Source organism: Gambusia affinis, linkage group LG18 (genome assembly GCF_019740435.1).
Source record: "Gambusia affinis linkage group LG18, SWU_Gaff_1.0, whole genome shotgun sequence".
In the NCBI taxonomy this organism is placed as follows: domain Eukaryota; kingdom Metazoa; phylum Chordata; class Actinopteri; order Cyprinodontiformes; family Poeciliidae; genus Gambusia; species Gambusia affinis.
In genome coordinates, this window is record NC_057885.1 from 21,836,606 (window position 1) to 21,860,786 (window position 24,181).

The following is a 24,181-nucleotide window of genomic DNA, read 5'->3' on the forward strand; positions in this document are numbered from 1 at the left end:
AATCAATATACAATGTGTTATACTTCATGTTACATTAAGTGTGTAGCTGTTTTTGTAATTATCATTTTTTTTTTGTCATGTGGAGCCCAGGAAGCTGGACGAACTGCAAGATGGAAACTGAATTCAGTAAAATGTATCTGTACTTTATTTGAAGAGCAGCTTTAAAACCAAAGACTAACTGACAGCCGATCAACTACAAACGAATCACATTCTTTAAAAACTGTTTCATCTCCTCGTTGTCTCCAATCGTCTTGTCAGATTCACCTGTTTATGTTTTGCATCATTTGGAGGTTGACTGTGGAAAATCTATTTGTCATGTTCTGTGGGCATGACATGCAAAAAAACACCCACATAACACAACAGACACCATCTTTGTGTTCTCACTTATGTGAAGGAATAAATCTGGATCAGATTCAGAGTTCAGCCGAAAAGGTGGGTCAATAAAACCGAGTCTTAATTTTATATATGGAAACTTTTCTGCGCATTTAGTTGATCGCAATTTTAATCTTTAGGAAACTTAATGATGGACTTTGTGCTCATTTTATTTTTCTTCATGCTAACTATGAAGGTTTGTTTTGATTTTTTTTATATGGTTCTGTGAATTTATCATCAGAGTGGCGACTATTTTAGACAACCTGCTGATTCAATAATTTTAAACAACTTATGCGGAAAACTTTATTAGCTTGATGTAAAACTATTGTAGCTACTAACAGTTTTTCTTCGTGACAAAATCCCCAAAGAGACATTTTTAAACTTTAGTGGCAATTTGTTTGGTGAGTTAAACTACATGACATTAAATATTATAAAGTTATAAAGTTCAATAACTTTAATTCCTCCAGATCAGCTACAGCTTATCACTCTGCTCTCACCAACACTAAAGAAAATATTTAAATGATGTTTCACTGTAAACTCTGCAGCGACATTGAAGATGATATCATGTGATTTTCAGGTCTTGTATTTATTAAACATTTTGAATTATATTGATCTAATTGTCCAATCAGCTGTTAAACGATGGATTCATACAACATACGTCTCTGTTCTCAGCTTCCCACTGTGTCAAGGATAAATTCACTTCTTTGTGTTTTTCTACAGTTTTCCAGTTACAAAACATTCGATAAATTAGAATATATCTGAAAATCAATTTATTTGTCATTAACTGAGACATATTATATAAATTAGTTACACATAGATGGATGTTTGAAAGTCTTTATTTCTGTTAATTGTTAATTCTGTAATTAAAACATGACAATTAAACTTAAAATCATTGCATCAGAACAATAAAAAGATGTTTAACACTTGGTTTTCAAATTAGCCTCTCTGGGACACATATTTGAATTTATTAAAAATGACTGCAGAAAACAACCTAAATGTACAAAACTTCTCATAAAAAAGAATCTTGTTCAGAATAATTTTTTGAAACAACCTGCATCTCTGTTGTTTTTCTCTCAGATGTTGCTGATGTTTCCATCCCACAACGACTCACTTCTAAACCCACCCGCAGCAGAAATGTCCTGCCTCACAATAAATCCAGGAAAGACGATTTTCAGCGCTTCTAATGCGACTCACGTGATCCTTCTGCTCCCTCTCTGCGTCCTCATCCTGCACTCTGGTTTCCAGCAGCTGCAGCAGAGGAACGTCGGCTCCTCCGCTGCAGTCAGTCACTGCGACGCCTTCACTTACCACATGGTCGTCATGGAGCTGGTCGGCATGTCGGGGCTCATTGTTTACTTCTCTGTAAACTGTTTAGAACATGTAAACTTGTTCTCTGTTGGTTCTTTCCTATTTTCTTTCTCGTGGTACGGCCAGACATTCTTCCACATCCTGACCTGTGTGGAGCGCTACCTGGCTGTGGTTCATCCCGTCTCGTACCGCTGCCTGAGAAGTGACAGAGGAATCAGAATCAGAAACATCTGCATCGGCTGCATCTGGATGATTTGCTTTGCAGGGTCCGGTGGTGCTAATGCAGGACTATATGTTTACCTAGATTCCAGCCTTCTGATCTTGTCTACACTGATCATCTCCTTCTGCAGCGTTTCCGTTCTCTGTGTTTTGGTCCGTCCAGGTCCAGGCGGACGGGGGAGAGAGAGAGCCGACCAGTCCAAGCAGAAAGCTTTCTACACCATCCTGGTCATTCTGGGAGTTTTGATTTTCAGGTTGAGCTTCAGCCTGGTTTGGGCGTTCTTTGATATTTCGGGACACGCAGCAGCATGCCTGTTGTTCTTATTTAGTGTCTCCATTAATATTCCAAGTAGTTTGGTTTTGCCGTTGTTGTTTCTACAAAGAAGAGGAAAATTACGGTGCAGTAAATCCACTTAATCAGAATAAGACGAATAAAACTTATTTATGTTTAACTGTTTAGATTTTTTTATTTCTTATTGGTCAAGCTATCCAGAGGTTCTTTGAGGCAGCAGTGATGCAATTATGCTAAAAAAAACCACCAAAAAGCTGGTAAATTACTTGGAGACGTTCAGGTCTTGAAGGCCTTTTGTGACCTTTGACCCCTCCGGCTTCAAAGCTAAACATTTTGCCCCATCTGTCCTACTGCTTGAGTTTCTAACAGCTCTGTAAATAAACTACAACTTCACCTTTTACTTTCTAAGGCTGCGTATGAAATGTAAAGCTCGAGCTTCTGATTAATAACTTGCATCTTGTGGATTTAATGCTTTATTTTGAGCCATATGAAAGAAAAAAATGGATATTATATTCTTAAGAGATAAAAAAGGGACAAACAAACCAAAATGCAAAACTCTTCACTGCCACATGGTTTAAAATGTCATTTTTGAGGAAGAAGCAAAGTGTTTAACTTACTTTAAACGTAATCATGTTGGCTTCATGTGTGTTTTTGTTTTTATTAAAGCAGGAAATATTTTTATTGTAACTTAATGAAAGCATATAATTTTAAATGTAGACTAAAGAGCCAGCTGTTTAGAGTTACTGTTGAACCATGATAAATGAAACACTGACCAACATTTTGATGTGTAGTGAATTGACTGTTTTTGTGTTTTTATTTTGATTTGCTTTGTTGCTGAAATGTGCAACACAAATAAAGTTGATTGATTATTAAAATAAATTTGTCTTTTGTTTTATTATGATTGTTCTTTTTTTAAGGCAGCCTTTTGGTGCACAATATTAATCAAATCTCAGATTTTCACGGATTTTGGTGATCTGTAAATCTGTTCAGATTTATTTTCTATTTCTTGACACCAAAAGACAAATTTATGGAGTGCAGAATTAATTCTTCTGTCAGCAAATTGTCCCACCTGCTTTGCCTGCACGTTGGTTTAGTCACGTGGATCTAAATGAGGTACGAAGGTTTTGCAACAGATCTCTGCAAAAATGTAAGAAAAAAAAATTAACTATTAATCACGATCTCAATTTTTCACATTTTGGCAACAATTTGAGTCTTAAACTGATTTATTCATACACATTGATTTGACATTAGAGCTGAAGTATAATAATAAAACACTGATGACTTTTATGTGTCAAGTTTAGTTTATTTTGTGGAGCAATAAGACAGTTTAAAGTGCTTTATATTGTGACAAATTTAATGGTTAAATTACTGTCAAACAATAAGAAATAATATTCCACTTGTCCCTTAAATCTGCATCATTTGTCCTTTTGGCAGCTGGGCTTTCACAGACACTTTATTTGTTATGCAAACAAACAATATTTGAACATATTTGAATTGTTTAATGACAGATTGAGGTGAGGTGGGGCTGTGAAATACTTCAGGTACAGTAAGGAGAGAAAAAGGTGCCAGATGTCACAGAAAGCGAGAGAGAGATCTCAGACGCACTGACGAGGTTGGAAGTATTTTCTACTCTTACTTGAAACCAACATTCACTGAATTATTAATATAACATTGATAACATGTATGTTAACAATCCTTATTGCATATAAAGAATTGATTTTTCACTTCGCAGCCTGAAATGTCGATCCAGATTTTGATTGCGATCAGTTTTACGACAAGTCGTTCTGCAGATTATTGTAGATAGACTGAATTAATCAATAATTGGCATTGCTAATTAAATTTTGCTTAACTTTTGTTCTGATTTTAGGCTGTTTTTAATTTTCTTTTCACCTTTGGTCAATAGTTTATGTTGCAAATGTAAATTGGAGAGCAATTCTGAATTAACTCTTGAAATTTTTCTATTCTTCACTTTATTTGTATAGTAATTGTTATCAACAACAATTGGAGGTTTTATTGCATTTCAAGTCCATTACCTTATTGATTATTACCTAATTTTGTTAGAAATTATACAAAATTTCAGCAACATGAGTAAAAAACACTTCCTTTATAAAAACCCCATTGAATTTTCCTTTTTTTTATTGTTTTCTAGATGTTGGTGACGCCTTCTTCGTCCACAAATGACTCCGTTCCTCCTCTGAACTCTTCTCCCTTCACTTTCCCCCTCTTTATGAATATGTTTTGTTTTCTGTCTCCACAAAGCAACTTTATTTTTGAAGGTTTCTTCATCACTAACAGCTTCGTTCTCTTCTTCCTGAGCTTCTCCGTCCTTCACCACGGAGCGCGCGAATGGAAACAAAAAGGCTCCTTTTCCTCCTTAATGTCAACGATCAGCCACTCAGACTTTTTCACCTACAACCTGGTTGTCATGGAGATCACTGGCATGTTCGGGTGTATTGTCTGCTTCTCTGCAATCTACAGCGATCAGCTGTACTTGTTGCGTTGCGGCTCCTTTCCGTGGTTCTATGCCTGGTATGGAGAGACGCTGTTTCACACCTTGACGTGTTTGGAGCGCTACCTGGCCGTCGTTCGTCCCATCACCTACATGCGGCTGCGAAACGAGCAAGGCATCGTCATCAGAAACATCAGCACTGGTTGTGTCTGGCTGCTGTCCCTTTCTGGGATCGGCTTGATGTGGGAAAGTGTTTTTATCGGACTGAATTTCTGCATCCTGTCTTCAGTCCTGGTCATCGTTTCATTCTGCAGTCTTTCCGCTCTTCTTGTTTTGATTCGTCCAGGTCCGGGAAAACAGCAAAAGTCAAAACAGAGGGCCTTCTATACCATCGTGGTCATACTGGGAGTACTGGTGTTAAGGTTTGTTGCCAGTCTGGTTTGGACTGTAGTTTATGCTCTACAGATTAGCAGTCAGTGTGTGATCCTGGGGTCGATGGTCTGGTTTACGATACCCAGCAGTTTGGTGTTACCACTGCTGTTTTTACATAGGGGTCAGGAGGGTTGCTGGTTCCTCTCCAGCTGCGTCCCGGGCGAGAGGCGGGGTCACCCTGGACAGGTCGCCAGTCTGTCGCAGGCAAGTAAAACCACTAATCCTAAATTTAAAAGACTGGTAAAACTAAAACCACTACAAGAAAATATTGCTCTAGAAAGTTTAAATACCAAATACAAGTAACTCAAACAATCATCAGAAGCAACTGGACTTTCTTTTTTCAAGAAAAGTCACAAAAAAACTAAAAACAATGATGTGCAATTTTGAATTACACTGGAAACATCAAATCTTACCAAGAACTTTCAGTCTCATTTCTAGAGCATAAATATTATTACATTTGAAATACAACAAAAGTGACTCACAATTATCTTTTCGGCAAGATAATAGCTTGTTTTAAGTAAATAATTTCGTAATATTGATTTAAAAGTACCAGTTCCATTGCCAGATAAATTTCTCCGTGTTATAAGTAAAATAATCTGCCAATAGAACTAAAACTTTTTCATCAATATTAAGGAATTATTTACTTAAAACAAGCTTCTATATCTTGCTGATCTACTTTTAATTTAGTTGTGTCTTAGTTCTAGTGTACTAAGATATTTGTGTGAGAAACTAGACAAGATATTTGGTAAGATTGTGTTTTTGCAGTTCAGAAGTTTTCTTTATATTAGACATTGTTAAAAGAAATTTAAAAAACTGTGACATATGAAAGATTGTTTTGATGAATCAGTGCTTACAACAGGTACAAGACTTTCTAAATATAAAAATATATAGTTTTCCTTCCACAAAACTTAAGAAAATCCATCAGTGAAAATTCAACAAAAGTTTCAGTTTGGTTAAAATCAAAAGATTGTTTAGATAATTTAGTTCTTAAATTCGTTCATTTCTTCATCTTTCTCCTTTGTGTTACTATTTAAATGTCGTCTTTCCTGTTAGAGTTTTCAGCAAATTTCCATCATTTTTAAAATGATCCTGTTTGTTCTATTGTGAATATTCAGAATACTGTAATGTACACCGTCCAATCTGACTTATTTGCATTTAATTTCTTTTATTTAATAAAACAATAAATGTGTTGAATGGATTTTCTGCTCCACCATTTCTACACAGGAAACCTTTTGAAAAACTGTTGTTTGCCAGTTTTATTGTAAACTTTACCACTGCAAAAAATAAAAACTGTTTCATTTTAGACACATTTTACTTGTGCATAATTCTGTAAATGCAGTTTTTTAATTTAATAATCTCTCTATGTTCTGAGTTAAAATACTGTAAGTGTCTTGATCTTATTTAAACTCTTCAGTTTTTATTTCAACTAAATAAAAGTGACTGTACATTATGAACATGTTGGTGAAACCTTTTAAAATATGCAGAAAAAAACAAAACTAGCTGGTTTTCTGAAAAACTAATAAATTTAGCAACAGAGTGAAGAAGTTTCATCCTGATGTTGTTTTATTTTTCCCACTTGGTCGTTTTATTGGCTCCGCCCACTTTGGTGACATTTCCCAGACATCAGCAGGGCGTGGTTTTTCTTTTACACATCAACAAGCAGTACAATAATAATAATAATTTTATAATAGAATACATAATTACCTTTCAGGTTTTTATTTGTTTTCAAGCAGTCAGCCACAACTCTTGGTCATTTAACAAAACATTTCAGTTTGTGATTCACATATGAAACATGTTTCGTGTTTGTTGTTTATCTTTTCACAAAAACATATTTTTGACAATTATAAATGCCATTTATTGGACTTTACTGAATTTATAGCCACAACTCTTGTCTCCTTCACCAACCATTACCTACAATCTCTACTTATAAACAGACTTTTTCTCTCTTTATAGATAAATAAAACTGGCAACAACAAACTGCTAGGAAGGTGAAGCCAGTAAACAGAAATCAAAATCACACAGTTGTTCAACCCTGGTGAAGAATAAATCAGCTCCAAAGTCACGTTCAACACAACCCTGACCATCAGTACGGCCAAAGTCGAAACTATAGTAACGAAGGCTCTCTGCTTTGACTGGACCACCTTCTGTCTGTCCTCACCTCGTTCCCCCGGTCCGGGCCGAACCAGAACCCAGAGGACAGAAACGCTGCAGAAGGAGATCACCACTAACGCCAATATCAGGAACACTAATTCCCAAAATATTACAGTTTCACAGTGATACAAATTCACTCCTGCCACAGAAAACACCCAGACAAAAGCAACAGTCACGTTCCTTACTCTGACTCCTCGCTCACTTTTAAAACTCCGGTATGTGATGGGATGCACAACGGCCACATGGCGCTCCAGACATGTCAGAACGTGAAGAAGAATCTCCCCATACCATTTTGAAAAGAAAATATACAATCCCGTATTACAGATACTAACATTCCCCATGAAAACACCACAGGAGCTGATGACACACCCAACAACCCCAAGCAGCTGCATGGCGGTGACGTTGTAAGTGAAGCAGTCGGTGTGGCTCATCGGAGAGCAGGAGGGAGTTCGCCTCCACTTCTGGAGACCTCGGCTGAGGATGAGGATGCTGACAGGAAGGAGGAGGAAAGTGAAGGTGAACCTGAAGGCGGTGAAGATGACGGAGCTCCAGCCATGGAAGAAGCAGAGAGCATCCAGAGGTAAATCAGAGGCGCTGGAGGAAACGTTTGGTCCAGGAAGGGAGCTGTTGCCTGGTGACAATACGCCGACCATGATGCCTGAGAAATAAACTTTTATCAGTTTATAAAACATTTACATTTCCTTCATCTTTGTTCCACCACTTCTCTAAACGTTTTTTAAGATTTAAAGCATGTTTACTGAGACAAGATTTTGTTTTTCACCTTATTAATAAATCCATTCCAAGCATTTTCACAAATCACAGTTTTAAAAACGACATTATTTCTCATGTATAATGACATCATTATAAACAAAGTCAACTCTAACCCCGGTGTTCAGCACAGCTTCGTCTCCTCTGGGAATTCAAAGACTTTCCTTGATGTTTGTTGCACAGAGACAAGTTTTATTGCCTCTCCATGTCACTCCAGGCGTTATGCAAATTCAGTTTATTTGCATCAGAGAAGTGCCACTGGGATTTAAATATGTTCATTTAAGCAGCGTGTAAAATACACACAGTCACCGCTAATTTCAGGCACAAACAACAATCATTTAAACAAAGACAAGCAAGTGATGAGAAAAGACTTGAAACTTTAGTCACAAACATTCACAACTCTGAGAAAAACAGAAAACAAGCAAACAAGATCATTATATGCATCTGATAAACTGTTAATAGAGACCAGGCAATTCCAAAGAAGTCATTAATATTCTAAGAAGAAATGTTTATGTGTTAAACTTTTAATAAAACCAAAGGGATACGAGGACGACGGTGAGTTTTCCATCAGCGCTTAACGATCCAGCTGCTTCTAGAAAAGTTTGAGCTTCAACAACTTGATTTGTTTATTCCTGTCCAACTTTATCAGTCAGATAAAACGTTGGAGGAACTTCAGCCTGAATGAGAAACAACGGCTGAAAAGTGAATCAGTTTCATGTAAATGTTTATGTTCGTCTCCTCCGTCATGTTTTAATGCTTCAGCACATGAACAAGCTTATTATTCAAATGAGTTTTAATTGAATTTTCTACTTAATGGAAACACTGCAATGTGAAATTGTGTGGGGGTTTTTTAATTAGCAGCGAATCAATAAAGTTTTGCACATTAGTGGCAATTAAAAAGCATTTCTCCAGCTTTTACTGGTTCTGTCTGAATCTGGTTGATTCTCCGTTTTCATCCTCACTTCAGGGGAAGAACAAACCCAGATTTGATTAGATTTGATTGATCACCTCTTGATTTGCATCTCTGCAAACTCCAAACGACATTTTGACCAAAGCAGGACGGCGGACAGGCCATCTGCTCTGAAACAATGAAAATATATCCTTTTAATTTGATCTATATTTTATTCTTCAGGGTTTTTTTAAACATCTTTTTATAAAGTTGATGTGTGAATTTTGGTCTACATCTTTTAATTGCAAAAACATGATTACAAGCGAAACCTCAGGACCATTATGTTCAATAATTAACACCTTTCCAATGTTTTTCTTTGCTCTTCACAGGTAGATAGATACATAGATGCCATCCAAAACATTGCATGTTTGAAAAATGGAAAATAAAATGCCTTAATATAATTATATTTAAATGTACAGCAACACAATAATCAGCTAACATGAACTGTTTTCATTTTGTTTGGACCAGTAATTTATTTCTACTAGATAAAATGAAATATCTGGGTTTATTTGAGTCCATTAAAACCCCAGTATTTAGGTTTTCTATGCTGCAAACATCACTGATGACTGGACCAGTTCTGGTCCCTCACTGCCCATTTTCACGCCCACAGTAGAAACGGATCTACTGGTGGAGCCGAACCAGACCTTAACCAGTGGAGAAGTGGTTTAAGTGCCCGGTTTAATCCTAACTCTTGCTGAACATTGTTTAAAAACATTTTCTCTCTGTTTATATATAAATAAAATTGGTAACAACAAACTGCTGGGGAGGTGAAACCAAAAAACGGTTGTTAATAAAACACAGTTAATGAATTCAATTGAGCAATAAATCACCTCCAAAGTCACATTAATCACAACTCTGACCATCAGTACGGCCAAAGTAGAAACTATAGTAACGAAGGCTCTCTGCTTTGACTGGACCACCTTCTTGCTGTCCTCACCTCGTTCCCCCGGTCCGGGCCGAACCAGAACCCAGAGGACAGAAACGCTGCAGAAGGAGATCACCACTAACACCAACATCAGGAAGGACAATTCCCAATAAATCATGGCTTCAAAGTGAAAAGATGAGTTAACTACCAAACAAAACACCCAGACACCAGCAACGATGATATTTCTCATTCTGATTCCTCGCTCACTTTTAAGACTCAGGTATGTGATGGGATGCACAACGGCCATGTAGCGCTCCAGACATGTCAGGAGGTGAAACAGAACCTCTCCGTACCATTTAAAGAAGAACAGACATTTCCCAATAATCATGACCTTCACATTCCCCATGAAAACGGCGCAACAGGAGACGATGCAACCGGCGACGCCGATCATCTCCATGGCGACGGTGTGGTACGTGAAGCAGTCACAGTGGCTCATCGACGCCGAGGAGAAGTACGAGCGATTTTGCCTCCATTTCTGCAGAGCTAAGCAGAGGATGATGATGCTGAGAGGAAGGAGAAGCAAAACGTTGGCGATGGAGAACGTGGTGAAGATGACGGAGGTCCATCCGAAGATGAAACACGCCGCCTCCGTTGATGAAGACTCAACGGTGGAGGAAACGTTGGGTGGTGATGGGTTTATCATGATGTCTGGAAGAGAAAAAAAAACATGAAAAACTGGATTTTATGGTTTAAAAATGATCTTAAAGGGAAAAAAATCTGTTAATCTTTAAAAACACCAAATCTGGTATGTTCAAATTATCTTCAGCAAATCAATTTCCAACCATTATTTTAAGCATCTAAGATTTCTCTTAGCAAACGCTGACAGTTTTTTTTTTTACAAGACTAAACGTTCATTGTTAATTTTTTAAAATTAAATTGTAGTGAATTATTAAATCACTGAAAACAACACCAACCTTTGTGTTTGTCAGAGTTTGGTCCCGATCCTCTGAACTCAGAGCACTTCTGTGATGTAAATGTGACAGACCTGAGTTTTTATTTACTTTAGCTCTGTGTTTTGCTCCAAGCTGCAAAGATAGCTCATTTGCATGAAAAACTAGTGTCACGATTATTTAAATGTGTTTATTTTCTTTTCTGTGAAAAACGAGCCGCCACTGACGGTTTCAAACACAAAACCTGACCAACCTGTAGAAATAAAACAACAACAAATATTAATCATGCGCCTCACAGAGCTTCGATTAGAAACTATTTATGGAAAAGCAACATTTGTAGAGAAAATGGATTTGTTATTAACCTTTTAAGAACTACAAAGGCAACACTGGAGAAACAAAATTCAGCCAAAGATTCAGTGACTTGTAGAATCGTCTTCAGCTTCAATAACTTGAAGTTTTTCTTTTTCTTTTCCAACTTTATAAATTTCTCCATGCGGAGGGATTTTAACCCTCTTTTCTTCCCAGAATATTTCTGGTCCTTTTTTGTTTGGTTCCTCATATTTTCTGGTTCCTGTCCTTATTATTATTATTTTTCTTTCTTTGTGGGATTTTGCTGCCAGTTCACAGCGACACACTGAAGCACGCACGTCGTCCAGGACAAACTTTACGTCAATATTTATTTTAATCAGAAATAAACCAAAATAATATTACAAAATAACTTAAAAACAGAAAAATCACAGTGTAATTCCAATGAATGCTGTTTCTTCTGTTGGTTTGGAACAAAAACAAATGGAAAATCACAGAGTTTCTGACTTTCTGTCGTCTGTCAGGCGATAACTTATGGCAGCCTGTAATACCTTTTCATCTAAAGCTAAATTGTTTGCCATTAATTTTTGCTGTTAAATTGTTTTTGAATGCAAATAAACCTTCATTTGAGTATAAATAAAGGTGGGAAGGTGGAGCTGAAATAAAACAGGATAAATGTTCCTCCCAGGAATCAGATTAAGAAATGGAAACACAGAGAAGGTCGGTGTTTGTTCTTTACTTACTATATTATCTAAAAAGAGAATCAGATTTACCAATAATGGCTGAAATACCAAGTGATAAATGGACATAAAATGTTTAGATTTTATTTAATGGCACCAAAAAAACCCCAATGGTAACTAGAAGATAACTCTTTAATGTGTTGCTTTAAGAGATTATTAAATTCAACAAGTATCTTCACAAAAAGAACAACTTACTCAATTTTCTGACTTTATATTTTTGATATTCTTGGTTGATCTGGAACTGAATGCAAGAGGAAAAGAGGACATTTCTCTTGTTTTGATCAGTTTTGGAGGAGTTCACAAAGGTCAGGCTGCAGATACAAACAGAGGCCAAAACAACTGAAATATTTCTCAGGTTTTTTTTTTTTTTTTAAGTTGCATCTCTGCCAAGATGCAGCAACAACTCCTGCTGCCATCATGAAACTCAAACTCCTAAATTTAAAGCTTTAGTGGAAAATATGTTGATCACAGATGTTTATTAAAGTATAAAATCCTGATTTTTAATCATTGCTGTATGTAAGAGTATCCACTTTTTAATAAGCAAAAGAAAATGACTGAACTTCTTGTCAGTAACTCTTCATCAGTGATCAATACAGTAATAATACAAGGTTTCTTCATTTTAACATGTTTTTCTCAGTTAATAAATTGTTTTTATTTTTTTGCTCAGGTTTTCTTTGTCACCTTTTTTCTGTGTATTTGTGAATTTGATTTGACTCTTTATGTTTTTTCTCGCTCACAGAAATGACGACCAACTCCTCATCCTCGAACGTCTCCCTTCTTCCTCCTCCTCTCTCCTCTCTGGAAGATCTGGTTTCCTGCTACGTCTCCAGACCCGGCTCCTTCATCCTCGCTGTTTACTGGATCATTTATTTCCTCGTCTTCCTCCCGTTCTGCCTCTTCATCTTCCACAGCGGTTTCCACCAGTGGCATCAAACCAGGCGCTCCTTGAGTCACTCTGACAGCTTCACGTACCATCTGGCCGTCATGGAGATGATTAATGTGTTGAATTGTATTTTGTATTGCTGCGGTATCTACAGTGAAGATTTCTATCTAATATTGATTGGAAATTTTTTTACTTCCTTGGTCTGGCACGGACAGACGCTGTTCCACCTGCTGACGTGTGTGGAGCATTACCTGGCTGTCGTTCATCCCACCTTCTACCTGAGTCTTAGAAACGAACGAGGCGTGCGGCTGAGGAACGTCGTCGTTCTCTGCGTCTGGCTGCTCTCCTTCGTCTGCATGGGTCTGATGGCCTTCAGAAAGTTTCTCGCCTTTTTCGACGTATGCATCCTGGTCGCAAATTTAGCATTTGTGTCCTTCTGCAGCCTTTCTGTTATGTCTAATTTATTTCGCCCTTTGCCAGGCGATAAGGAAGCCGGCGTACGGAGGGTTGATCAGGCCAAGCAGAGGGCTTTTAAAACCATCTTGATCATTTTGGTGGTTCAGGTGTTGAGATTCGTTGGAAGTGTGATTTGGAGCATCGTAGACGGTTTGAATCTCAGTTCCTACTGTTTTCTGGTGGCTGTTGGTGTCCTGGTGAATCTGCCCAGCAGTTTTGTGTTGCCTCTGTTGTTTCTGCAAAGAGAAGGGAAACTGGTTTGTTGTAAGAAAATCCAGCAACATTGTTGTAAAAATGCTTCCTAATTTAACAGATTATTTAGGAATTGCTTGGCACAAACATGGATATTAAATTTGAGCTGAATTTTTTCTATTCAACTCCCAAAAATCAACAAAAACACCATGACAGGATAGAGCAAATGGAAAAAGGTCTATTTGAGGTGTGGTTGGTGTCATCATGGTCATGAATATGTAACATGTTTTGGCTTTTAAATCTTTATTTTTATCTCATTTTCTTCCTCAAGATTTAAGAATCATACTTAGCAAAACTGCAACGTATTTAAATTGAAAATTGGTCTTAAAAGTCTTGCAGGAGTATACCTAAAGTTAGAACTTAAACTAAAATGCATCTTGATTTGTGAATTAACACATTCTGACATTTTATTATCCACCATCTGGTTAAAACATGAAAGTCTTTGTTTAACTGAACTAAATATGAAAATTGTAAATAAGCAGAACATATTTTTTACTGTGGCTTTCTGACAGATACAATGCATTTCTGTCTGAGGTTAGATGTTTTAGGGACATTATTAGGATTAGAAAGTTCAATCTGCAGTAAGTAAAAGTTTAAAGCGGCTTTTCTGACATTTAAGAGGTAAAAAAGTTACATTAATGTTTTAGAGGTTCCCTGTCTGATTCCTGATCTTCCTTCTTGCTTCAAATATGTTTAATAGACACCTAAACTCAAGTTAAAATTTGTCTGCATTGCTTTTTTAAACAAAATGTATCGCTTTTTGATATGTAATATCCACAAATTAGACTTTAGTTAAATGCATTTTCATCAAAGTTCTGAGTCCAAAGGGATTATCATGTTATTCATATGTGAAAAGCATGATAATCTCTTCTTTATGAGAGGGATAAATGAATATTTATAGACGTGTATTTAGTTTTAATTGTTGTTGTTGTTAGAATGAATCAGTGAAAAATATTGGAAAACTTTTTCTGAGGTGGTTTAATATGTTTTATGACTAAAATAACTCATGAACAGAACAGAGACGTTTGAGATTTAATTCAAGACATTTTAGAGTTTGCTCAGATTTTGGGGTTTAACAATAAGTGTAATTTAAAAACAATATAATTAAATTGTTTTAAAATTATAGTTTTTTTATTCTCTAGGTCTGAAGTTGTTCACATGTTGGTTTTGTTTTTAAGAGAAACTGGTTAAAAATGTGTTATTTCTGAGTTTTGCTCAAACTGATTTATTGGTTGTTGTTTTTTTATGCTTCTGCATAAAAGCTCATTTGCAAAAAACACGACATATTCATCTGAGGTTTATGAACGTGTCAGTCAATTCAAATAACTTGGAGATTGAGAGGTTTGTGAATTAAACTGCTGACGTCTGGATGCCTTATTATTATGGTTTTATTCAAATATTTCCAGGTAAAGAAAATAACCAGCAGATAAACATTGTGTGATGTTAGGATTGATGGACAGTCATGCAAACAACCATCGACAGCAGAGTTGATGCTCATATTCCATAAATTATTCAAAACAAATGAAAATTTTTATTTATTTTTTTGCTGCATTTAGCTGAAAAATAAATGTTTTATATTTATTTTTTATATTTGAGAGAGTTTGATGTCGAATAGTGAACACTTGATAAATCAATAAATTTGACTTTTAGAGAGTTGTTTAAAAAACAAAAACTTTGCCAGTGATTCATTATAACATGGTTTTAATTTAAATGAACAAGTTTCCTGTGAAAACAAAATTAGTTCAGAGTGTAAAATGCTCGATGTAAGAGTAAATATTTACGGCACATCCATAGACACATTACTTCAAGTTTATTTTTATCTTAAAGGTAGTAAAAAGACTGCTCCAAAAATAGGAAGTGGACTATAAAGCAGGGCATTCTGGGTAAATACAACCAAATCAAACGCTCATGTCTAGCGCTACCAGAGAAATGGCACGTGTTTTTTGGGGTTTTTTTTAACCAAAGACAAAAGAGAAACCCTGCAACTGCTGAAATCTGATTCTACTCCATTTTGTATACATTTCATGAAAAAGGAAGTTGTGCTCAGTGTCTTTTTGTGCTCAGTATTCATTTTTCTTCAGTGGTTCTTGGTGCAGCGCCCCCACAGGGGAGGAGGGGAGCAACATCGCAACACAGCAACTGAAAATCAAAAAATGTTGCAATTTAGGTCTCAATTTACACTGAGTCAACTGGACTATAAGGGGCGAAAACATCCTTAAAATGCTGCAATAAAACTTCACTAGAAATTGTTCTTGCAGCACATAAACTTTCCTGATCTGTGTAAAAACATCAGAGGTAAGACCAGACTGCTGGGGACGTTAAACCAAGCTACACAAGCCATGATCAAGCAGTTACTCTGTTTGTTTGACATAAAGAATGCAGTCCAAATCAGACTTCCACTAAACCTCAAAACCAGTACTCCCAGTATGGTGACGATGGTGTAGAAGGCTCTCCTTTTCAGCTGGCTGACCCTCTCACCGCCCTGCTCTCCTGGACCTGGACGGACCAAGACGCGCAGAACCGCAAGGCTGCAGGCCGACATGATTACCAACGAGATCAGCAAGAGGCAGAAATCCATGATGAGGAAAACGTCTTTCAACACAAACAAGCTCAGCCTCACGACGCAAAGCAGCCAGACGCAGGAGATGCAGACATTTCTGATTCTGGTTCCCCGGTCGTTCCTGAGGCTCAGGTAGGTGACGGGGTGAACCACGGCCAGGTAGCGCTCCACACACGTCAAAACGTGAAACGACGTCTCCCCGTACCAGATGAAGGACGACAAAAGTCCTCCCACGAATACATCCGTTGGGTTTTCAGTATAGACGCCCAGGCAGTACGGGACCAGCCTGAAGACACAAAATGTCTCCATGGCGACGATGTGGTAAGTGAAACAGTCAAAGTGGCTCAACGACGACGCTGAGCCGGCGGCGTGTCTTCGCTTCCACTCGTTGAGAGCAGAGAGGAGGATGAGGATGCTGAGGGGGAGAAGAAGAACGAAGTGGGCGATGTAGAAAGCCACGAAGCTGAAGGAACTCGGTCTGGAGATGAAACAGTAAAAACCTTCAGAGATGAAGAAGACGGAGGGAGGAAGAAGAGTCTCCAGTGATGAGGAGGAGTTAGCTGACATGTCTGGTTGGAGCAGTAAATGGAGGAAAATTAGAAAACATGCAGAGCGAAGGAGCAAATCATCTGTTAACTGTAAACACTTGAAAAAACATTCAGACCTCACACTGTTTCACATTTCACACATATCAACCATAAACCTGTTGTTTCACTGGGATTTTATGTTTACTGTTGTGCATATCTTTAGAAAAAAATGTCCTTTTTATTTTACAACTGATGTAAAATCAGACACTAAAACCATCTGAAAAGTTTAGTGATCATTTTTATTTGGCCCTCCTGAAACGATACGTTACAACAACACCGGCTGCACATAGACAGAGATTTGATGTAGTTTATTCTGCAGTGTTTACTTAAATGTAGTAAATACAAATTCATGATTTTTACACTTTTACACACAAAAACGTTTGAAAGCATCTTAGAATCAAACATGGAGAACCAACATTAACTTTACTTCTACTAGTTTATACTGGAAACTTATTAAACATGGAGAAACAATATTCTATATTTTTACCTTTTTGTCTTTGTTGTATTTCCTTCTAATTCATGTAAAACGCTTTGAATTGGCTTGTTGCTGAAAATATGCTTTATAAATAAAATTACTTTACCTACCTTAACTTTATTTAAATTGCAATTATGCTTTACTTTGTTTTGTTCTAGCCCAAAAACCTTAATAAGCTCTTAGACTCTAACTTAGATCACACAATTAACATTTTTTTTTGTTCAGTTCTATTCTATCTTTCATTAATTTCCTGTATTCATTTTTGCTCGTGCCTAGGACTGCACATTTCTGGACTGAGATGTCTGATGTTGTTCCTGGGATCTGTTGTAGCCACTGTTCTGTTTTGTCCTTTTTGGGTTTAGCACCACTGTGGTCTTCACCTTCCAGGCCCTCTCCAGTTCCTCCCTTAGGCCCTGGTATTTCTCTAGTTTTTCATGCTCCTTTTCCTGATGTTTCAATAAATAAAAGAATCCATGATGAGTTTGATGTCCACTCTGGATCCACCTTTGTCTGTCTGGATCTGGAAGTCCCACAGGATCTTAGTTCTGAAATTGGGGTTCCAGTCCATATTCTGCACAGATATTTCTGTACACTATGCCTGCCACTTGGTTGTGTCGAATATATATATATATATATATATATATATATATAAGAAAATGATACTGACCTTATTCACTAAGAAAGTACTGTTCAGTTCTATTCTATCTTTCATTAATTTCCTGTATTCATTTTTGCTCTAAAGGTCTTGCCATATCCTGTTACTGTAATTGGTTTATTTGCATTGCCTTCACATGTTCTATTTATTATTTTTGGACTGACATCGTCCCAACAATTAATGATTGTACGTGAGAAATGGCTAAATCAAATCCTTTCTAATCTTGTCAAAAATTTAAATAGTTCTGAATCTTTTTTAAAAATGTGAAGAATCCAGCAGAACTTGTTTAGTATTTCAACACATAATTTCTCTTAGATTACAAGAGATTCTCTATTGACTGTTATAGTTTAAAAACAACGTCTACTTTGCAATTTCTATGCAGATGACACTCATACAGGTTAGAAAATCCTTGGTGATTTTACTGCATGTCCTTTTAACACTGTAGTTGAGCTCAGAATGATTCATTCACCCAAAAAACTAAAATTTTAAGTTACTTTCATTAAATCAAGAAGTTTCTTTGCTTTTGAGAGAAAGAGAGTTGAATAAATTAACTTCTGAGTCTTCTGAATAATTTTGGACTTTACTGTTGACCAAAACAGTAAATCAAAAACAAATAGTTTTTAATTATCAATTATGTTTGATGGGTGAGTATTTTATAACTTCTGTTAGTCGTCTGTAAAAACGTTTCTTTTCATAATCCCAAACTGGCTAAAACCACAAAACACATTCAGACAAAACTCCTGAGTGTTTCACTCAGCTCAAGTAATAATGGTATAATATATAGTAAATATATTAATAAATCACATCTGTGACTTTTATTATTATTATTATTTCATGTAAATGATAACGGAAGAGAAATGTTTTTTGCAAAGCACTCAGTCGTTTTATTGTTTTTTTTATTCCTGGAAATAAAAAGATTAATGAACTGTCAAATGCAAATAAACATTGACAGTTTTAAATGAACATTTATCCTTAGTGAGTAAATGCAAACTCAATTGTCATCTGTATTTCTTTTATTTGGTTATTATAGATATTTGACAGAATTAAAATCTGGAAACATTTGGCTGTTTTACTGAAAATGCATCCAGGATTAAAGCATTTAGAAATATACATTGACAGTTTTAAATGAACATTTATCCTTAGTGAGTAAATGCAAACTCCATTGTCATCTGTATTTCTTTTATTTGGTTATTATTATAGATATTTGACAGAATTAAAATCTGGAAACATTTGGCTGTTTTACTGAAAATGCATCCAGGATTAAACCATTTAGAAATATACATGGCCATTTCAGGAAAATGGCCTTTTTTAAAAAAACAAATAGAGATTTATTTTACACCACAGAACAAGATACATGATCCGGTATATTAATGAAGAAAACAAACATAAAATAAAGACAAAGAAACAAAATTGTGTTTTAAAGAATGAATATTAACTGCGGACGAGTCAGAGTATGAAAGTAATGATGGTTATAAGAATGTGGAGCTATTAAAAAAACAATAATGAAAATAATAATAATAATAAATCACTCAATTATCTGAGAGGCAGGTAAATGTAGACATACAATGGATCAATTAATAGAGTTAATAAATTATACTAAAAAAAATTAAGTGGTGTCAATTACTAAAGCATTAATTTATTTATGTTAAATTGAACTCCACTTATGCTAAGTCAGTTTTTCCCAAAGATTTTCTAGGCTCCTCTATGGATTACAATAAAATCCCCCCCTAAAAGAGAAAATCAAACCAACTGGAGACTCACATCGTTCAACCAGACAGAAACATAAACACACCTTTTGTTTCCAAACTCCACTGAAGTTTATTTCACACTTCAAGTTGCAACAAAACAAACAACAAATCATCTTTACAGTGAAACACTTTTGTGTAACTGCTTGGTTTTTTATTATTCATCCATACTCCCTCTCCTCCCCCTGCAATGGCACTGCGCCCCCACTAGGGGGCGCGCCCCACACTTTATGAACCACTGTACTAAGTGGAGTTTGTTACATTACATACAGGAACTAAAACACAGTTTTTAATGGAAAAGAAAATGAAAAGCAAGTAAATATTTTTTATTTTCACCACAATCCAAAGAACAACTAAACGGTTGTTTACATGCAGAACCTCACAGACCACCAGTGGTCCAGGAACCAGTTTGAGAAACACAGTTTTAGATTCATTGAAATTCACCCAAACAAATAAAAATCTGATCTAAACCCCAGTGAGACCCTGCAGCTTCTCTCTCAGTCATTACTTTGACTACATTTTCATTTGTTGTTGGTTTTCAGACAAACACATCGCCCTGCTTTCTGTAGAAACAGCAACGGTTGCACCAGGCTGCTGGGAAGATTGAACCAAGAGTTGCACACTACCACCAAACAATTGGGTCCAACTCCTATCAGACTTACCAATATCCAAAAAACCCCCCAAGAAAATCTGACTATGAACACTCCCAGTATGAACACAATGGTGTAAAATGCTTTATACTTCAGTTGTTCTCTCCCAGTCGAGCCTCTACCCTGTTGTCCTGGGCCCGGATGAACCAAAACACAAAGAACGGACAAGCAGCAAAAACAAGTGACAAATATTGCAATTATCAAAGAGAGCAAACACAGGGCAACGCCAACAACTGGTTTCTGCAAAGTCACGACTGTGAAGCAAAGCAGCCAAGCGCAGGAAATGCCAACGTTTCTGACCAGAACCCCTCTCTTGTGTCTCAAACCCAGGTACGTGATGGGATGAACGACAGCCAGGTAGTGCTCCAAGCACATCAGCAGGTGAAAGAAGGTTTCTCCATAACAAGTAAAGTTATATAAAAAGTATCCAAATGACATTACATCTGGACATTTACTAGAAAAGCCACAGACACAAATGAAACATCCAAAAACACTGATGAGCTCCAAGATGGCCACATGGTGTGTGAAGCGGTCGGAGTGTTTCACCGCTGCTGCCGACGGGAACGAAGCGTTTCGACGCCACTGTTGGAAAGCGTGGCGGAGGATGAAGACGCAGAGAGGCAGGAGCAGAAAGATGTTGACGATGCAGAAAGTGAAGAAGACTGTGGAGTTTGGTTTGTCGAGAAGACAACTGGTGTACTCAAAGGTGGTGGAGTTTGTGGATCCACACACTCCAAAGCTTGGAGGAAGAGTCGAGGAATTGACTAGAAGAAGAAGAAAAGAAAATCCAATAAATAATGATCCACCAATGAACTTTGCAATTCACTCAAAATATATTTACATTTTCCTTTGTACATGCAAAAACCAATACAATGGAAGTTATTTGCTTCATTTCCACTCACCGTGAAAATGTGCAAATTGGAATTACAAAAATAAATCTGCTTAATGGAAATCCCAATTTTGAAAAATATACATATATATTCATTTACATTTGTTGCTGCCATGATTTTCAATGACTTATCACGTGAACAAGCATATTCTCATGATTTTAATTGCATTTCTAATTTAAAATGCCTTTTTTTCTGGTTAGGTTATTGTTACCCTAAAGAAGTAATCAAACTGCACATACTTCTGTTAAAATAGTTTGGAAACACAAATAGTGAGACAAATATAAACCCTCCCATTAGAGGCCTGAAACTTTTAGGTTAAAATTCTCTAATATTTGGACAGTTTTATTCACCTTGACAGAAAAATCCCACTTTCACCTGATTTGAAACCAATGAAGAAAGACTCAAATTAGCAAATGTCATTAAATCACAACAACTGAAACTTTTCATCAGATTTACTATAAATGATGGTGGAACAAACTTCAGGCTAAGTTTGGTGTCTAAATCAAAAGGTTCTCCAACAAAACAGTTTTGTGTGCAGTTAATGTCCCATTTTTGTATTTATTTTCAAAAAGTTTTTTTTTTTCCAGTTCCATTGTAAAGGTATGTGGTAAAAATGGTTAAATTATTTATCAGTTTCAGTTTTAATCTCTATAATCACCTGCTAACCTGAAGTTTGTGCTGTTTTTAAGAGCTATTTTGATGCTATCTTGTTTGTTATTTATACAGCACAAGTACATTTTAACAGGTTAAGCTGAAGCTAATCCTGACTTGTGAATTATTTCTCCTCATATTTAAGACTTTTGAAAAGCCTCAGCAAAAAGTCACTTAAGTTTCACCACCTGTAAGTTGTGAATTTTATTTGTTTAAGTAGTAAAAGGAAAACCTACGTGGATCAGCGTCTTGCCCTGAGTTTCTGCTCTGCATCGTTCCTCGGGTTGGACGCTCCGGTTCTAAAAATACCCCACATTTAAAACCCACATTGTGTCACCACACCTTCCTGAGTGGGTTATACTTAAATGTGCTTAGTTTGCATAGTGAACGCCCCAGGACAACTGATAAAGGATAATAAATCGATTTATTTCAGAAGACCAGTGTTTTCTTGTGGGAAACCACAGCGTGACGTTGCTAACAGGTGGGTTGATTGTGGGCTGCATGTTTCATTCAGTTTTGAAGGATTTTAGATCAATAAAAGCTCTAAGAGAGGCTGAACTTTCACCCACAAGGTAAAACGGTGTGATTTGATTTGTTTGTGAAACTATGAACCTGTGTGGTGAATTTCAGAGCAGTGTTTTGTAATGTCATTTTACAGCACAATCAACTAATCATGTTGCATTCAATTGTTATAAAAATGTTGTATATCTAAGACATAAATTAAAGGAAATTTGAGCTCATTGTTTTGTGCCTTGAAATTGGCCTCTGTCTCTTTAAGAAGTTCCTGCGTTTTCCACCAGATGTTTTTGATGAGATAACATCATAACATGACCTAAAGCTCAGAAAAGTCAATTTTACATGAAATTCTCTGTCTTTTTAAAGGCCAGACTGGAGATCTTTTCATATTTTCTTTGAGGAAGTGAAGCATCTGCAGGTTTTTATTCATGTTTGTAGAGGCAAATAAATGAATATATATATATGTAAATATTGAGAATAATACTTTAAAAAATAAATTTTCAGCACCAGCTATGAATTTAATTTAATCTTTTGGTATTTTGCATCTGGCATTTCTTCTGAACACCAGAATTTGGAAGAAATTTCCCTAATCTTCTGTTAGAACGATCATAACATATTTCAGACTTTGTATTTCAGACTTCATGTGTAATCTCATTTCATTTATTTTGTTCATGCAAATATATTTACGATTAAAGGATAAATCTTTAAACCACATATGAAAATCACACCTTTAAGTTTTCCCAAAGGATTTCAATCATATGAAATGATTTGTTAATAGAATATGGAGCAGAGGAAAAAGTCAAATGCCATACAGATTGATTTATTATTGATAATAGACCACGGAGTTCATACATCATTTTTTATTTACATACATTTACTCCCACTTTGCATCATTTCAAGGAATGAAAAGATAAATAACTATTAGCACAACAATCCCCAGACGTTTAGTTTTCACAGCGCCAGTTATTTACATGAATCCATCCAGGTGATTTACCTGAATAGTTTTATCATTGTGACATTGTTTTAATAATGCAAAGAATGAATTTGCTTGTCAGGAGACTCATTAATCTTTAATAATTAAAGTAGATTTGTTAAATTAAGTGATTTTTACTTTAGTTACTACACAAGAAACAGAAACTTAACCGTTTATAACCAGCCAGTTGAAGTTTTCAGATTAACACATTAACACAAAGAGTTGACATGGAGGAAATATAATCACATGTGAATCTGCTAAACATCACGTTAACACTAAAACTTTGCATATTAATATTGTCATAAATATTTGTGCAACAAATGTAAAATTCATTTTGTACATGGGTCTGCAAAATTTTAAACTTGGAGAAACATAAACATTGCAAAAAGAAAGTCAAAAAATTACACCCATAACGATAAATGAACTAATTTAAAAAAGTTATCGACCACTTCAGACATCTTTGTACAAGCTTGGAGAAAACCTTCCTGGTGTTTTTCTGCTGTTTGAAACGGATAAAACGTTGAACACAACTTAATGTGTTAGATGTGAAACTTATATTATGTAGAAACTTATGAAATATTTGGAACAGCAGTCAACATGCTGAATGGTGTTGCATGTTTCGAATGTGTAAATTATTTTGTTTTGTAACAACAAGATGTGAGGAAATTCTGAAACTGAAAAGCTTTACTTGGAAAATTCAATTTGTGACAGTAGCTGTGTTTCTATTGACAATATTACCAAAAATATTCTGCTTAATGGAAACACGGCAATTTTGAAAAAATAAATTTTTGTTTTTCTGGCCATGTCAAAATGACGGGAACTTTTTTTCTCGCATCGCACCAGGATGTTGTGATTAGTGCAAACAGCAAAAAGGTTCGGAGAATGACGGCGTGGCATGTTTTTAAACGATTTATCACCTGAACAAACTTATTCATGTGATTGTGAAATTGTGTTTTTTGGATATTTGTGGAACATCGACAAAGTTTTGCGCACATCTGTATCTCTAGCAAACTAACTAAATGCTAGTTTAACTTCAAATGTAAAATACGTGGGAAACACTGAATATGTGGAAAGGTTGTCTTGTGTT

General features: G+C 36.1%; 1 protein-coding gene across 1 annotated transcript; it reads right to left on the reverse strand.

Moving 5' to 3' along the window:
* Nucleotides 1-12,942: 12,942 nt before the first annotated feature.
* LOC122820704 lies at nt 12,943-16,519 on the reverse strand. Its single transcript, XM_044098273.1, has 2 exons — nt 15,798-16,519; nt 12,943-13,376 (listed from the first exon to the last, which is right to left on the reverse strand). The coding sequence occupies exons 1-2, from the start codon at nt 16,517-16,519 to the stop codon at nt 13,307-13,309; spliced, it is 792 nt and encodes a 263-aa protein (XP_043954208.1). The 3' UTR covers nt 12,943-13,306.
* Nucleotides 16,520-24,181: the final 7,662 nt, after the last annotated feature.